Source organism: Nansenia antarctica, assembly GCF_963989245.1.
Source record: "Nansenia antarctica genome assembly, chromosome: 11".
In the NCBI taxonomy this organism is placed as follows: domain Eukaryota; kingdom Metazoa; phylum Chordata; class Actinopteri; order Argentiniformes; family Microstomatidae; genus Nansenia; species Nansenia antarctica.
Genome location: NC_137681.1, coordinates 19,530,534 through 19,548,738, shown reverse-complemented (window position 1 = coordinate 19,548,738; position 18,205 = coordinate 19,530,534). Strand labels below are relative to the sequence as shown.

Genomic DNA, 18,205 nt, shown 5'->3' with positions numbered 1-18,205 from the left:
CTACACAACCCCAAAGCATAATGGATCCACCTCCATGCTTAACAGATATCAAAGTGTTCTTCTCTACAAATGCTTCACCCTTTTTTCTCCAAACATACCCTTTTTGGTTGTGACCAAAAAGTTCAATTTTGGTTTCGTCATTGTTCCAATAGGCTTCAGGTTTCTCAAGGTTTTATTTTGCATACTTCAGACGCTTAACTTTGTGTTGAGGTCGTAGGAAAGGCTTCTTTCGAGCAAATTCTTTCTTGCCATGTAGGTCTTTGTTGTTTAAGGTGTATTGTTGTCCTGTGAACAACTAGACCGGTGTCTGCTACTCTTTTTTGCAACTCTTTTGCAGTGATGTGTGGGTTCTTCTGAGCATTTCTCACCAGATCTCAGGCCATTCTATCAGAAATGTATCTTGGTCTTCCAGATCTTGCCTTGACTTCAATTGGTCCATTTATATGTGAACAATTCATCATGCAAAAACACCTCCATCGTCTCTGTTCTAGGATGCATGGAAAATAATCTCAGACACCTCCTACACAAGAGAGCCAAGGGAGGCGAGGCATGCAACGGAATCGCAGACAACAACAACAGGGCTCGACATTAACGCCGTTATACTTGTCCGGAGCGAGTAAAACTTTCGCCGGGTTTGTTTGCGCGAGCACGGCGACGCTGCTAGATCCTGGATATTTTTACCTGTGTGCAGGAAGAACAACAGACAGCGCAGGCCCGAGACTAGACTAGATGATTGTGAGTGAAGGTATTATCTGTCGATCACCCGTACGCTTTGATAATATCTTCACTCACGATCAACTAGTCTAGTCTCCCGCCTGCGCCGTCTGTTGTTCTTCCTGCACACAGTTAAAAACATCCGGGATCTAGCAGCGTCGCCGTGCTCGCGCAAACAAACTCGGCGAAAGTTTTACCTGCTCCGGACAAGTAAAACAGCGTTAATGTCGATTATATTCGCGCTTGTGGGTGTGTCTAGCGCTGTGAAGGTCTGAAAAGCGGCCTAAATCTTTTTTTTTTTTTTGGGTTGAGAAATCTGAATGGTGGCGGAGGAAATTCCATCGTGGCGGACCGCCACGATGAAATGCATGTAGAGGAAACACTGAATAGTGTTATTGCACATTTATTTAAAGTGTCGCAGTTTGCAGGCTTGAAATGTACATATTTGTGCCTCAGCACTACACCTGATTTTTTCAGTCCAGCAGCTGCCATCAATCCGTCCAGACTGTCCAGGGCCCAGAACCTAGGTCTTTGCTGTGTTCAGGGCCTGAACGGCCCTGTGGTAGAAGCTGTTCTTCAGTCTGTTTGTCCTTGCGGCCAAGGTCCTGAACCGCCTTTTCGAGGGCAGCCGGGTAAAGTGTTCGTACCCAGGGTGGGTTGGGTCCCTGGAGATCTTGGAGGCCTTCCTGAGACAGCGTGTGTTGTACAGCTCTTCCAGAGAGGGGAGGGGGGCGCCGGTGATCTTCTGTGCTGTTCTCACGACTCTCTGTAGCGCATTTCTCTCCGCGGTTGTGCAGCTGGAGAACCAGTTGCAGATGCCGTAGGTGAGGATGCTCTCCACTGCGCCGCGGTAGAAGGTCACCAGTATCTCCTGCTTGCTGTGTTCCTTCCCGAGGACTCTCAGGATGTATAGCCGCTGTTGTGCCTTCTTGATGGTGGCTTTTGTGTTGTCCTTCCAGGTCAGGTCATCCCGCATGTGCATCCCCAGGAATCGGAGGGTTGAGACTCTCTCCACGCTCTCTCCGTCGATGAGCAGGGGCTGGATCTCGGACTTTTTCCTCCTGAAGTCTACGATGATTTCCTGGGTCTTTGACTTGTTCAGCAGCAGGTTGTTAACCTTGCACAGCTTGCTCAGTTGCTCTACCTCATCCCTGTACGCCGCCTCGTCCCCCCCCGAGATGCATCCCACCACGGTGGTGTCGTCTGCAAACTTTACGATGGAGTTGCTGGGGTGGACGGGGGTGAAGTCGTAGGTGTAGAGATTGTAGAGGATGGGGCTTAGCACGCAGCCCTGGGGGGACCCAGTGCTGAGTCTGAGGGCTGTGGAGGTGTGGGGGCCCACCCGCACCCTCTGGGGGCGGTCGGTCAGGAAGTCCTTGATCCATGCACATATAGAGTGTGATAGACCCAGGTCTAGTAGTTTGGTCACTAGCCTGTCTGGAAGGATGATGTTGAAGGCGGAGCTGAAGTCCACAAAGAGCAGTCTCGCGTAGCTGTTTCCCCTCTCCAGGTGGGATAGAGTGGCGTGGAGAGTCGTCGCGATGGCGTCCTCTGTGGACCTGTGGGCTCTGTAGGCGAACTGGTATGGATCCAGGTTGGGCGGGAGGCGTGTGAGTATGTGGGCCCGGACTAGTTTCTCGAAGCACTTCATGATGATTGGTGTGAGTGCCACCGGGCGGTAGTCGTTTAGGCAGCTCACCGTGCTTTTCTTCGGGACTGGGATGATAGTAGATGTCTCAGGAGACACAGTGCTGGGGGGTAGTAATGTCTCAGGAGGCACAGTGCTGGGGGGTAGTAGATGTCTCAGGAGACACAGTGCTGGGGGGTAGTAGATGTCTCAGGAGACACAGTGCTGGGGGGTAGTAGATGTCTCAGGAGACACAGTGCTGGGGGGTAGTAGGTGTCTCAGGAGACACAGTGCTGGGGGGTAGTAGATGTCTCAGGAGACACAGTACTGGGGGGTAGTAATGTCTCAGGAGACACAGTACTGGGGGGTAGTAATGTCTCAGGAGACACAGTGCTGGGGGGTAGTAATGTCTCAGGAGACACAGTGCTGGGGGGTAGTAATGTCTCAGGAGACACAGTGCTGGGGGGTAGTAGGTGTCTCAGGAGACACAGTACTGGGGGATAGTAATGTCTCAGGAGACACAGTGCTGGGGGGTAGTAATGTCTCAGGAGACACAGTGCTGGGGGGTAGTAATGTCTGAGGGACAGTTAAGGTGTAACCTGAAGAGGTGGGACTCAGCCCCCCACCCTGCACCTCAACAGAGCCACTCCTCCCAGGCAGGTAGGGTACGGCCCCACACAGGACATAATAATAATAATAATAATAATAATAATAATAATACATTAGACTTATATAGCGCTTTTCTAGACACTCAAAGACGCTTTACAAACTGAAAAGTAGTAAAAAGATAAAAAAATAAACCAAAAAGAAAGTATAGGGGCCTAATTAAGGTAGTGCTGGGGACACATGGGAAGGGGAGAGGGGGAGAGGGTTAACTGGTGAAGGCGAGCTTGAAGAGGTGGGTTTTGAGGGCCTGTTTAAATGTTGGCAGGGTGTTGGCAGGGTGTAACACTGTTCTCTCTCTCTCTCTCTCAGTCTCCGGTGATGGGGCGTGCCCAGGCCCTCCAGATGAGCCAGCAGTTTCAGGAGAAGAAGTTCGACCTCCTCAGCGACCTGGGCGGTGACATCTTCGCTGCCCCGCCCTCTCAGACTGCTGCAGGCTCTGCACCCAACTTTGCAAACTTTGCACATTTCAACAGCCACCCAGGTAAGGACTCGCGCACAGCGCCACTGGTCCCTGAAATGGACCATGGTCAGGACCACCCACCCAACTCTTAAATATGAGAACAGTTTCATCTGCCTTTATGGAAATCAGTGATGATCGTAAAGCGTTGCCACACACGCACACACGCATTATCATGTATGTTATTGTCATTACCATCATCACCATCATCATGTATATTATTGTCATTACCATCATCATCATCATCATCATCATGTATATTATTGTCATTACCATCATCATGTATATTATTGTCGTTAGCTCCATGCCCTCCAGTCCATATCTCTGTGTGTTCAGTACGATCTCTCATTCCTTTTGTTGTGTGTGATCATGACTCATCTCACCCATTGTTTCCTTTTTGGTTTATGTGTTTGACCCTCCTGACCCCTGACCTCCAGCTGCTCAAAACACAAACGCTCCAAACTCAGACTTTGCAAACTTTGACGCGTTTGAGAGCTCAGGTCTACCTTTCCCCTGCTCCGCGCCCCAGACTCCCTTCCAGCCATCTCACACAGGTAGATCATCCTCTGTTCACCTGTGTTGCGTGTCTCTCTCCCTCTCTCTGTCTCTCTCTCCCTCTCTCTGTCTCTTTCTCTCTCTCTCTCTGTCTCTCTCTCCCTCTCTCTGTCTCTCTCTGTCTCTCTCTCCCTCTCTCTGTCTCTCGCCACACTCACACACTTCTCACTCACAGCCATTATTATGTGCACTTTTCATGCATTATTTGTCCACGTTGGTCTATGATCTATATTTAATTGGCTGGCACACACACACACACACACACACACACACACACACACACACAAACACACACACAAAACACACACACTTTATCACTTAAGAACCGGGGGCCTGAATTACTGATATTATTATTAAATATTGTTGTCACCTACAAGCACATTATTATCGCGCTATACATGGGTGGAATCATAATCGTGGAAACATAAGTATTGGAAATCATTTGAGTCTGAGATCAGATTAATCTCTCCATATGGATGAGTAGGGTTAGTTACTTGTAGCCCGCTCAATGAAAAAAGATGAGAAGCTCTGCCAGGCTGCCTTCAGGGCAGGAGAAACTGCGAGAGAGAGAGAGAGGATCTATTGTTTCTCTCTCTCCCCGTGTTTCTGTTGCCTACTGTGTCATCGACTGTGTTTACATGCACACCATATTCCTGTATTAAGCGGCATATTGCTCAATATTCCGATTGGGCAAGAGTCATGTAAACACGTACCAAATTGGATTAAGATTAATATTCATTTTAAGACCCCTGGCATAGGGGATATTCAGATTAAGACCCCTGGCATAGGCCTGTTTGAATCGGAATATTGTGACATGTAAACACCTTAATCGGCATATGACCCTTTTTCAGGAATATTCAGTTACATCTGCGCAGACAGACAGACAGACAGATAGACAAGGCTCCTCATCCTACCCTGAGACAGACAGACAGTTCATATTGCAGATAGCCAAGTCACTTCATTCATATGCGCTCACATTGATCCATAGCTCATAGGGATTCTGTGCAGGAGGTGAAGCTGTTCCTGATGAACGATGGTACTGTACTGTCCTCTGAAGATGATGCAGGTGTCCTAGTGTTGTGTAGTAGTTTCAGCCACGCCCCAGATTCTGAGCCACTGCAGCTACCTGCGTTTCCTTGACACACATTCCCCATAGGTGTTGTGGTGCTGCAGCACATGGACACACACACTGCAGCCCTCTCACGGTTCTCTCTGTCAGCTCTCTTCTCACATGCAGGTAACACTTCGGGGGAACTAGCTAATGCCAATTTAGTTTCCCCAAATCCTGTAGCACTGACTGTGGATCCTTCGGGTCCTCCCAGAGAAACTCTACAGGATCAGATAGGGGCTCAGGAGGTAGAGGCTGTGTCTCAGGAGGTAGAGGCTGTGTCTCAGGAGGTGGAGGCTGTGTCTCAGGAGGTAGAGGCTGTGGCGCAGGAGGTAGAGGCTGTGTCTCAGGAGGTAGAGGCTGTGTCTCAGGAGGTGGAGGCTGTGTCTCAGGAGGTAGAGGCTGTGGCGCAGGAGGTAGAGGCTGTGTCTCAGGAGGTAGAGGCTGTGTCTCAGGAGGTAGAGGCTGTGTCTCAGGAGGTAGAGGCTGTGTCTCAGGAGGTAGAGGCTGTGTCTTAGGAGGTAGAGCCGGCGTCTAATGATGGCAAGGTTGGCAGATCGGCGGTTCGAGCTCCGGCTGGCCACATGTCGAAGTGTCCTCGGGCAAGACACAACCCCAAATTGCTCCCAGTGAGCGGGCCGGCGCCTTGCATGGTAGCTTGCCGCCATTTGTGTGTGAATGTGTGTGTGAATGGGTGAATAAGAGGCCGTTGTAAAGCGCTTTGGAATAAGGCGCGATATAAGTCAGTCCGTTTAGGACCAGCCATAGAGGCTGCAGACAGCTAGCGTCCCTGCTAGCGTCCCTGTTAGCGTCCCTGCCCATAGACACGCAGCTCTGACTGACCTGGATGCCATCTTTAGCTCTGCCCAAACGGAGCAAGGTAACCTCCCTGCCAGCCTCTGTGTAGCAGAACTAAAGGTGGGATAAACATGCTGGAGGTTGGGCTGGTGCGCATGAGTGGCTAAGATGAAGTAGCACCTCCTCTCTGCACCACCAGCAGTTATTCATGTTTAGAATCAGAGGTTGAGGTCTGTTTCTTACAGCATATCCCCAAGAAGGGTTCTATGGTGGTTGGTGTCTTGTTTACAGAGTGGTTCTAAGTCAGTTATGGGGGGGGGGGGGGGGGGGGGTTTATAAAAGAAAAAAAATACTGACTGTGCAACCATTTCATATCCATGATGCCATTGCGGTCTCCTGCACAGTTGCTACCCTATATTTAAGATATATATCTATATTTAAGATTGCTCTAAAACGCCCACTTGAGCAGTTATTACGAGTACAGTATTATGAGGCTAACGTGCCTGTTAGAAAGCCTAATTGAGGTCACTGGACTATGTGCTATTATTGGACACCTTAGTGTGGCGGGACAGTGAGAGCAGTTTGAAAGGGCAGACTTAGAAGTGACTGGTGTCTCTCTGAATATAAGCACCATCTACAATAACATATAAAACAATTTAAAGTAGAAGAACATTTGATCACATTTTCAGTGGTTAGCCCGTTTGATACTGCAAATGTTCCCCTGTCATGACATAGGACAAAGATGTTAAACTTAATAATATTTAATATTTGTGGGAGAGTTTGCTGAATATCAGTTTGAGTGTGTTCTGTAAGGTGGTCCAATCGATTGCTGCCGCAAAACTGAAGGATGTGTGTTGTGTGTGTCCAGGAGGGGGCGCTCCAGCAGGGTTCAGCTCAGCAGCTGCATCATCAGGAGGAGGAGTCCTTCCCAAGAGCCAGCCAGCTCTGCTAGGAGGGGACCGCTACGCCGCGATAGCAGAGCTGGACAACGTCTTCCGCTCCTCCGGCCCCCCCACCAGCGTATACAACACCTGCAGCACGTCACAAGTGTGAGAGACCCAAACCACGCCTCTCCTCTGTACTCTCTGACTTACTTACTTTTTGTTCCTTTCTACTTCTGTCTACCTTTTCCTATCACTCCTCCCATAACTTGAAATGAGTTATTTTTCCACATACTAATTAAAGTAGTTAGCTAAGTACTTCACTATTTACTTGTTGATTGTCGTGTCTTTTTCCTGAAGCTCACTTATCTTTTTAAAATACCCAGTCTCTCACCTCCTTTGTTCAATGTTTCTTTAGTATCGGTGGTCATCTACTGATCCCTGTGTTGTGTTGTGTTGTGTGACAGGGGGGTGTTCAGGGCTGTGGTCATACACTAACCCCTGTGTTGTGTTGTGTTGTGTTGTGTGACAGGGGGTTGTTTGGGGCTGGGGTCATTCACTAACCCCTGTGTTGTGTTGTGTTGTGTTGTGTGACAGGGGGGTGTTTGGGGCTGGGGTAATACACTAACCCCTGTCTTGTGTTGTGTTGTGTGACAGGGGGGTGTTTGGGGCTGTGGTCATACACTAACCCCTGTGTTGTGTTGTGTTGTGTGACAGGGGTATGTTCGGGGCAGTGACGGGCGTGTCGTCAGCCCAGCCACAGCAGTGCATACCCAGCATGCCCCAGGGTTTCGGAGGTGAGTGAACTCTGAGATGAAGCTAAAAAGGAAGTCACAAGTATCTTTATTGGGTTACCAATACCAAATAAACAAACTGTTCACCCGATTTGACATTTTTAGAACAATACAAAACAAAAACAAAAAGGACAGTACAGTATAAAAAAGGAGGAACCTAAGAAAAAACAGTAAAAGAGAGGACTCAAAACAAAACAAAGAAATGACTGTGTTGCGCATAGGGCTGAATGAACATTCACACATCAAGAAAGACAATCGTTTATCATTGTGTTATTACCAACCAGTGTCAAATGAATATATAAATACAAATAGTAGCGTACTGTGTGCTTTGTAAAATAAGTAATAAGACTATCTAATCACCCTAAAGAAGGAATGAATTAACAAAAGAGAGAATAGGATCCCATGTTTTTTTTTACTTATTAGAGCAGCCCCTTATATTATACTTCATCTTCTCTAGACATAAAAAGGACATTAAGGTCATGTTCTCACATGAAAGTCTGAATCAGGACCCGGAGCAAGTGGATGAGTTTGCAACATGTTGCATAAATTATTTCTCTGATTTGCGTTCTCACAGCCCTTTATGTAAACAAAGTAACATACGCAATCGAAGCAACAGACGTGGTAGTTGATTGGTCCGAAAAATCGAAAATTGCCCGTTCGTCCCGCTCTTATCCAGATCAACACGCATGCGCTGTTGTTTCCCTATGGACAGCCTCGACGCGTCGTTTCTAACCGGAGCGAAACCACCCTTTTCAAGCGGAGCATCCGTCGGTTGTTTGCTCCGGGAGCGACTTCGAATGCGCCGGTGATCTTCTGTGCTGTTCTCACGACTCTCTGGAGCGCATTTCTCTCCGCGGTTGTGCAGCTGGAGAACCAGTTGCAGATGCCGTAGGTGAGGATGCTCTCCACTGCGCCGCGGTAGAAGGTCACCAGTATCTCCTGCTTGCTGTGTTCCTTCCTGAGGACTCTCAGGATGTATAGCCGCTGTTGTGCCTTCTTGATGGTGGCTTTTGTGTTGTCCTTCCAGGTCAGGTCATCCCGCATGTGCACTCTGACCTAGACAAAACAGGATGAGGGTTTGCGGAGGAGGAGGGCCCACCGGCCAGACAACGTGGTATCAAACTCCGGAGCCATGATGAGCAAATAACAAATCCATAAAAATAAATAATAACCCTGAAGTTTAATTTATTAGTTTTATTAAATTTTATTAAATTTTATTTAATTTATTAGAAGTTTAGTTTATTGTATTGTTTAACTTTTGAATAAAAATACTTGGAAAAATAAATAAAATGTGTTCTCTTTCTCTCTCTGTGGTTTTAATAAAAAAAATATATAAAGAGTTGGAATGTTAAGATTGTCTTCTTCTATGTTATTTTAATCCTTTTCAGAAAATGTGGAAAGTAAAACTCTAAAGAAAAGACTTTGCTACATGTTGCTGGATGGCCACGTGACATTTAACTATTCTCTGAATTCTGAATCGTTTACTTTTCTTGAGGAATGTGAAGATACGTAGCCTGGGAATCTAGGTGCCTCCTTCCATGTACAATTCTGTTACTGTACCCACACACAGAATTATTACAATTATTATTCTTTCTAGAGATGTTTTTTCTTTACACAAATTATATATCCCCTGCGAGGAAATGTTGACTGACAAGATGTCCATTCTTGCAGTCCTGTCTCATGGTATTTAGCAAAATACATCAAATTAAATTTATTTAACATTCTTGTGGCTTTATCATCTTTGTCCTGTGTTTCTTCTGCTGAAATCCAAATGGCTATTATGAGGGTCCCAGATCCCCACATCTATTTGGGCCTCTTACGATGGTCCACGTCACCCTGAACCTCCAGCACCGCCACTCAGCTACATGTCATGGATCACACAGGAACTACAGGACATTACAGAACATTGACAGCAAAACTCAAATTGTCAAATCACAGTCTATTCACTTTGCACTCAATGTAGTCCAGTATGCAGTGCAGTTCAACAACAGCAACAACAATGTCCTTATCAAAGCAGCAGGCATGTCTACCTTCTACGAAGAAACCTTAACTTAATAATGAATAAATAATATGGATCCCCATCACCTCAATAATGTCTCATCACAACAGCAGATCACCATGTTGTGGAATGGCGACTTCATAATCCTAACGGTAGTGACTCCTGGCAGGCTGGCTTGTGGCCTACGTGTCATTGGTTTAGGGCATCTGTTCATCAGATACAAACAGGATCAACATGACAAGCTAACAAAAACAACACACAAATGACAAACATAAACAAAGGAATCACAGCGCTAACACCTCCAGGTAACACCAGGATACGCCTCAGGGCTAACACCTCTAGGTAACACCCTCTATTATGTCAACATACTAGGGCAGGAATCTCTTAGTGCTGTGAAACGTGACCCTCCCTCCCCGGGGTGCAGCGCACTGTTATTAGCGTTATTATGTACTGTATGACCCTACTGGGAGAAGATCAGGTGTCCGGCAAGACTCCACACTAGAAATGGGCAACAATGCAGTCTGAATGTGATCCCAATCAATTCAGGGACAAAAAGCCTGATCAAACAATGCACTTGTTCATCCGACGGGTTTAGTACCACTTGACAGTGACACAAAATGAAATAAAGGAGATGTTCAACGGTTCACACAGCTCGCTTACAGACTCGAGCATCTACGCTGGCTTTCTTACCAGACTCATTTACTCACCGACCTACAGCTACAGTACACAAGGCCAATGCTAAACTCCTCAGTCCTGGAAACACACACTCCCAGAACAGAACACTCAAGACAACACTCTACAATCAATAATAGATAGATAGATTTATTCACATGTTTAAGAACATTTCGTACCGGGCTCTCGGCCCAGATCACGGCCACACCTGGACTTGTAGAAAGGTAACATATGGAAGACGCTACAGATATTATAGGTCAGAGGAGACTCAACACTGATGTCATGTGACACCTCACCTTCATTAACGCTTTCAGCCCCAGAACACCTGAGATACCTGAGACACATATATACCTGAGACATAATATATACACACACCTGTAAAGTCAGTTTGACTGGAACCATCCTCACCTATAAAGGTGATTGGCAGTTCAGTTCAGACTGATGGCTTGAGATCATTAATTTAATACACATTAACTTAATTTTTAACGTCCATGTGTCAATCTGACACACAAACACACACACACACAGCTAGTTTATCTTAAGGGAAACAGTGCAAACTGCAGTGTGGCGCTGCTCTGGGATCAGATGGCTCAGGCCAGGGGCCATTGTCAGTCGTCATGCTAGAAGAAGATTATTTTTATTTATTTTTTAACCAATGGAACAGCCTCAAGCGATGTTAGCCCCGCCCAGCTAGCTCTCCATGCGCAACCAAAGACTCAAATGACAAATAGAACAGATATATGTATTGGTGTCGCCCAACGCCTGCCATGTGTGAAAGCATTTCAGATGGCTTCTGGCCCCAGGTGAGAGTCTGGAGGCTGGCCCAGGGGCCTTACATCCACCGGGGGAGGAGGGCCAGCAGGCCCAGGGAGAGGGAAGCCAACTGGGAGGCTGTGGAGGAGGGCGAGGCCGAGGATGGCGCGTCCGTGGTGGCGGCGGTGACCTGGGTCTGCACCACCCGGCCGTTCAGAGCCTGGATGGGCCGGTAGGCACTGGTCAGCAGCTCTGTGCCGTTAGTGTCCACACTGACCATGGTGCTGTACATGTCGATCTGGGGGGGAAGAACATTACAGGTCAGAGGATCTAACAACTTAGAAATGGCTCATCTTCTCCTTTAAAACGGCTCTTCCTCTCCTTTCAAATCAGACATGCTGAAGGAGAAGATTTTATTTTACTTTATTTAAGGATCCCCATTAGAAGCACACAGATGTACTTCTAGTCTTCCTGGAGACCATTAATGTCACTAAAAGAAAATCCAGGCTTATTTTTTATGTTTTGTGAGACTTAAATATGATAAAAAAATAAGCCTGGATTTTCCTTTAGCAATGTTGATGGAATACCCCCCTGATCACATGTACAACACTGTTGTTATACAGTATGGAGGACATTGACATGTACCCCCAAAATGTGTAAGTGAACCCCTGATCTGAGGTCACATGGTACTATTGTTACGTGAACACACCAGGTCCTGGCTGACTTGGATCGGGTCCTTAAACACGGTCCAAACCACGGCCTCGTCACACGTAGGGGTGGTCAGGCCGCCCAGGTAGCGGTAGTACTTGGTCCGGTCCACTCCCACCAGGAGGTCGTCCAATGAAATTGTATCAGTGATGTTTACATAAGTATCTACAGACAAGGAGAGAGAAATAAGCTCCAAATCTATCGGGCAAATATCACACTAACACCCGATAGAAAATATCACACACACCCAATAGAAAATATCACACTCACACCCAAAATATTAAAAAATAACACTTAACACCAAGAAACTGCCCACATACAATTCAGCACATCCTTGTAAAGAAAAGGGGAGAGCAAGAAAGAGGAGGGGGGACAGAGAGAAAGATAACATCACTGTGACTCGTTGAGGGTCTAAGTCACATGACGTTCTAGATGACCGTCCTCTCACCTGACTTGGTGATGTTGGCCAGGTAAGAGGTCAGGGTCTTCCAGCTGGCCGGCGTTCCTGTTCCGTTCCCTGGAGCTGCCTGGAGGAACACCAACACACAATCACAACACCACACAGGAGACAAGACACTAACAGCAGTACATAAATCAATATAAACACAAAGTGTTCATGTTAAAACACCTCATAGCAGAAGGGAACATGGAAACATTCTGTTTTGCTGCTACAAATACGGCCGTGTGATGCTCTAAGAGGACCCTGTGATGCTCCCTGAAGGTCACAGGTTAAAGGTTAGGGGTTACCTCAATGAAGAAGCCCAGAGCAGCCAGTCCAGTGGAGTCTGCAATCGCTGCCGTCGTGTTTGTGCCGTGGGACGATTTGATGTTCACGATGTGCATCTGAGAGGAGAAGGAGAGGAGGAGGAGAAGAGTCAGAGAGAGGAAGATTAGGGTAGTTAGTCTCCGCTCCCCTGGGGTGAAGGTAGCCTCCCTCCCCCCCCGGTGTTAAGGCTGCCTCCTCCCCCCGGTGTGAAGGCAGCCTCCGCCCCCTCAGTGTGAAGACAGTGTACCTCCATGGGATAGCGTTTCCCATCCACGGTGTGTTCTGATCCAGGGGTGGAGGAGGTGTTTCCCCAGTGGAGGTGGAACTGGAGGCTGGTGTAGCTTTCCCCCAGGTCCCCCCCGGACACGCCCACGCCACTGGCCAGCGTCACCTTGACTGGAGGACAGAGACGGGGAGAAGAGGGCCGTTACTTCTCCTGGTTACTTCCTGGTTAAGGAAATTCAGCGAATGTGATCCAGGTGATTAGAATGGCTTCTTCTGTTGGTTATAAAGGCTTCTTGTGTTGGTTATAAAGGCTTCATGTGTTGGTTATAAAGTTTCTGTTTTATATTTCACACATTTATCATAACAATAGCTACTGGTGCTCAGCCAGAGTGGTAGAAGAGTGGAGCCAATGAAATCAGTGGAGGCTTCAAATAAACCTGATTTACCCAATATTTACTTTTTATTGGAGAAAGGTATACAAGTGGAAAATATTGGACAAAAAAAGGCAGCCTCAGCCCCGAAAACGTCATGGCTACTTAAGTAAAACAATAAAACTACCACACATTTGGAAAATCCCTTAAATTGGATCTCTCAAACCAAACATTTAGTATTTTAGAAGACGTTTTGCAGTTGAAATTAAAATATCTCTTATTATCTTGGTGTTGGCCAATAGAAAATGTCCACCCTTCATTGGTGCCACTGTTCTAATAGACCACTCTGGTAACAGAATATGGAATTTTCTGAACATTGGCCAATCTTTAAAAATGTGATCTTGGAAACAAACAGAATAGACAGGCTACACATTGACATTTACAAATAGAGGCTACACAAAACGTCATGACATGGAAATAATTATTGGGAGGCTCTAGAGGTTTGGTTGGACGGGACTAGTCACCTGGGGTGACTCAGGGAAGGGTGTGACATCACAAACAGGTGAGGCTGTGACAGAGCAGATCTTTTACACTCTTACACTCCCCTACACACCCCTACAGCCCAGATGGGTATAGAACTTTTGGGACTGGGCCAGGACAGGTTATTGACAGAAAACCAAGAGACCAAATGCTGAAACCAAGCCGCCCCCTTTGACACCCTCCCACCCCCCCTCACCAAGCCTTGAAATCAACCCCCTAACCCCCCCACCTCCTCACCAGTATGGCCAGTGTTCTTGATCTTCTTCAGGGCGGAGTTGTCAGCGAAGCCGGTGAAGGTGAAGGAGGTGAGGTTGGCGTTGCCCTGGGCGGAGGACGAGATGATGTTGATGGGAGACTGTCGGCTGCCGTTACACAACGGGAAGTTTTGAGACCACGTGGACGTATCTGGAACAGAACCACACGGTCAGTACCAACACAACACAATCATAGCATTTTCAATGTACTGCTGTTCACCATTGATTCTTGAAGAATATAACTATACGTTTGGTTTACAATGTTGTTTGTAAACACTGTATTATGATAAACCATCATTTTCATCTCATGGATTGTCAGTCCTTTCATCTTTCAGCTTTCATTCATTTGAGAGGTTTCATCCCTCAGCTGTTTACCAAACGTGCGGAGGAGTGACCGCTTTGTTGTTGGTGGAATCCCAGATTGCAGTTTTAAATGACAATGCAATACATGCAGTGCAGTTTTAGAAAGTATGTCTTAATTGAACCGTTAATTAACCAGGTTAGCCAAGAGGTCCAGCATTAAAAAACAACCCATTATAGTCTGGTAGAGGCCAGGGGGGTATTCCATCAACGACGCTGAAGGACAATCCAGGCTTATTTTTTGTAAGTCTTGTGAGACTTATCGAAATAAATCTAGATTTTCCTTTAGCGACGTTGATGGAATATCCCCCAGGCAAGCCTGGAAAGGCCTCAAAACCAGACCCAAACTAAAGGGCTTAACATTAGATGACGATCAGATGCAAAAGCAGGATGCCATTTGATAGGTAAAACCTTGAACTTGTGTGGATATGCTCAGATCATTGTACAGAACAACATACTACACATGATACAGAGAGAAAGCAAGAATGTGGGTGGTCCAGTGGTCTAACACCACAGTCTACAATGCACACTGCGTTTGGGTGGGGTTCGAACCGGGCCCATGCCCTGCTGACATGCCCTATCTTACTTGCTTTCCTGTATGTCTTCATCTGTCCGAAAAAAGAAGAAAAAAAAAAAAAAAAAACAGAATGTGGGTCCGTCCGGTTCACCAACTTGCTCCATGTCAATCACAGCGCGGCATCTGCCTCTGGTGACTTGATAAACGCAGAGCTGCATTCCGCTAAACAAACAAGTCATTGTTGCTGAATGCAGGACGCGGTTCCTAATCAGTTTCATTGTTTCACATTTTTAATCTAGATCACAATGACCGACTTTTTTTTTCTTCTACGCAGGATCAGATCGATAGCAAAAAAAAGAAAAAAAGAATCCGGATAATTCAGATGTGGAAATACTGGGCCCAAAAACAGCGCTGAGACATTGTTATGCCGCTTAATAGAAGCCATACGTGACATCGGGACACTAAAAATAAGGGAGGCAGGTAGTGTTACAGTAACATCTCCTCCCATGAGGAATTGACAATAAAACGAGTACTTACTACACCCTACACCAACGTAACACCACTCTGAAAACAAGAAAAGATAAGAATTGCGTTAACAACTGTTTTTTAGGAATAGCATAATTCACAATGCACCTGCTCTGCAACACGTTAAACAGAGCAACATCCGTACAGGTGAAATGTAAGACACAGTAAACGTGATGCATTTCAGGACAAACACATTAACATATCCTACTGGTTTCAATCATTATAGCAAAACCTGATAAAAAAAAGCTAGATTAACAAAATCATTTCACTACATCACCCACAGCTGTAGGCTACAAAGCACGTGACCAATAACATGTTAGGCCTATCTGAGATGCTCGTGAGGAAGACAACTGTTTATGAACACTCACCCGGGGAGGCTCCCACTGCGGGCAGCAACACCGACACGACCACGACCACGAACATGAGTCTATTCATCTGGGGGGCAAATAACATCATGACATATCTATATCTATAACTCTTATAACTCTTGTGATTGCATTGAATTGATTCTTGTGATATATTAATTTATTAGACATAGGCCTATCATAACTTTTGTTTTGTTTACATTTACATGTAGCCTATTAGACGTATAAAGATGTTAAATTGACACGGATATTCATGCATAGACTCTATACATATATACGCATGAATATCCTTATAGGCTATGCATGAATATCCGTGTCAATTTACCATCTTTATACGTCTAAAACATGTAAATGTAATATGTAAACAAATACAATTATTTAAAAGTTATGATAAATCTAATAAATGCATACATCACAAGAATCAATCGATTCAAAGCAATCACAAGAGCCAGACCGCTGTTAGACACACACCAAACACCATTGCGCTCATCAACACTGAGCCGCGGCCATACACATTTAAATTAAATTAAATAACATTTTAAATAAATAAATAAATACAAATATATGTATATACATAAACTTTAAAAGATACCAGTTACCACATCTACCCCATAAAAAAGATTTGAACGACTGTTAAGCTTTTACAAACTTGAAGAAGTTTGTGCCCAAATGAAGGCCTCGTGCGTCAAAAACCAATCTTACCTTTACGCTGCAGCTGTGGTAACCTGTCCTCCACGCGCCCAGCCAGCCTCCTTTTATACGCCGGACACCTTACTATGATGGGATGGACACGCCCCTTTTGACTTGACAGTTTCCTCCCGCGGAAGGGGGGGGGGGGGTCAGGTGAGGGGTCACACTGATTATAATGTGGATTATTTGGATTGCTGGCACAACAAATGTGTCAAGTCATCTTTATGATTCCTGGGAGGTAGATGTGTCTGTCTGAGATAATGTCCATGTCTAAAGCCACAACAGACACGTACATGGAGCTCCACGTCTATGTAAGTCAAAGTCGAGGTTTATGTTTCTGCAATTGGCTGTTACTCCGTCAACAATGCACCATGTAATAATTATAATAATAATAATAATTATTATTATAATTATAATTATTAATAATAATAATTATTATTATAATACACTATTTTTAAAAAAATATAGCACCTTTCAAAACAGTGTTACAAAGTGCAAAATATGTGTAGCAAAACAGTCAAACATAAGACATTAAAAACAATAGGGCTTGTCTGTAAAAATGAGTTTTAAGAAGAAATTGAGTCCACAAGTTGTACTTTAAATGAACAGAATCAGAATTAGAATCAGAAGCATCTGAAGATGTGTTCTGTGTCCTCCCCTTCCTTCTGTGGTTGACGTATGGAACAGGGTTCTAACCCAGGTCTCCCAGACGGAGGACACAAGCGTCTCCCAGAGGACGTCCTCAAGGTCTCAGACAGGGCTACCTCATCACCACCCCCTCCGTTACACTAACAAGGAAACACAGTGGTATTCTGCTTGATGAACCGACCTGAGTCACCCAGAGCAGGGAGTGCTACTACCCAGGGCCTCTGGCCTCAGGGGTGAAAAAGTGTTTTGATTGTGCAGTCATTGTAATGTGCTGTGTTGATTCTACTGATAGATGTCAGACCAAAGGGATCATTAAACATTCTTTTTGGCATTTAACAGATGCCTTTATCCAAAGCGGCTTACAACAAATACATTTGTCTCAGCGTCACAAAGAAGCTAGACAGAGTTGTGTTGATACAGCGACCTGCTTGACGCAGTATCGTCATGGAGACAGACATTGTCATGCCGGGAGACAGGTGGAGGACAGACAGGTAGAGGACAGTAGACAGACAGGTAGAGGACAGACAGGTGGAGGACAGTAGACAGACAGGTAAAGGACAGACAGATAGAGGACAGTAGACAGACAGGTGGAGGACAGACAGATAGAGGACAGTAGACAGACAGGTAAAGGACAGACAGAGGTAAAGGACAGACAGATAGAGGACAGTAGACAGACAGGTGGAGGACAGACAGGTAGAGGACAGTAGACAGACAGGTAGGACAGACAGGTGGAGGACAGTAGACAGACAGGTAGAGGACAGACAGGTGGAGGACAGACAGGTAGAGGACAGTAGACAGACAGGTGGAGGACAGTAGACAGACAGGTAGAGGACAGTAGACAGACAGGTAGAGGACAGACAGGTGGAGGACAGTAGACAGACAGGTGGAGGACAGACAGATAGAGGACAGTAGACAGACAGGTGGAGGACAGACAGATAGAGGACAGTAGACAGACAGGTGGAGGACAGACAGATAGAGGACAGTAGACAGACAGGTGGAGGACAGACAGATAGAGGACAGTAGACAGACAGGTGGAGGACAGACAGGTGGAGGACAGTAGACAGACAGGTGGAGGACAGACAGGTGGAGGACAGTAGACAGACAGGTGGAGGACAGACAGGTAGAGGACAGTAGACAGACAGGTAGAGGACAGACAGGTGGAGGACAGACAGGTAGAGGACAGTAGACAGACAGGTGGAGGACAGTAGACAG

General features: G+C 46.0%; 2 protein-coding genes across 2 annotated transcripts in view; one reads left to right on the top strand and one right to left on the bottom strand.

Moving 5' to 3' along the window:
* Window positions 1-8,674, top strand: part of LOC308167969 (transient receptor potential cation channel subfamily M member 4-like) — a gene marked incomplete at both ends in the record, with an annotated part of 41,318 nt that extends 32,644 nt beyond the window's left edge. Inside the window, 7 exons of the mRNA XM_080542449.1 lie at window positions 3,317-3,488; window positions 3,902-4,018; window positions 6,794-6,972; window positions 7,274-7,292; window positions 7,404-7,422; window positions 7,524-7,603; window positions 8,628-8,674. Of these exons, the coding sequence (XP_080398575.1) occupies window positions 3,317-3,488; window positions 3,902-4,018; window positions 6,794-6,972; window positions 7,274-7,292; window positions 7,404-7,422; window positions 7,524-7,603; window positions 8,628-8,674 (633 nt within the window). The remainder of the gene's footprint in view (window positions 1-3,316; window positions 3,489-3,901; window positions 4,019-6,793; window positions 6,973-7,273; window positions 7,293-7,403; window positions 7,423-7,523; window positions 7,604-8,627) is intronic.
* A 2,429-nt stretch (window positions 8,675-11,103) lies between these two features.
* On the bottom strand, window positions 11,104-15,743 carry ca15b (carbonic anhydrase XVb; the record flags this gene model as incomplete). The annotated part of the gene is made up of 7 exons (XM_080542448.1): window positions 11,104-11,322; window positions 11,734-11,897; window positions 12,181-12,259; window positions 12,480-12,575; window positions 12,746-12,894; window positions 13,872-14,039; window positions 15,659-15,743. The coding sequence occupies 7 exons, from the start codon at window positions 15,741-15,743 to the stop codon at window positions 11,104-11,106; spliced, it is 960 nt and encodes a 319-aa protein (XP_080398574.1).
* Window positions 15,744-18,205: the final 2,462 nt, after the last annotated feature.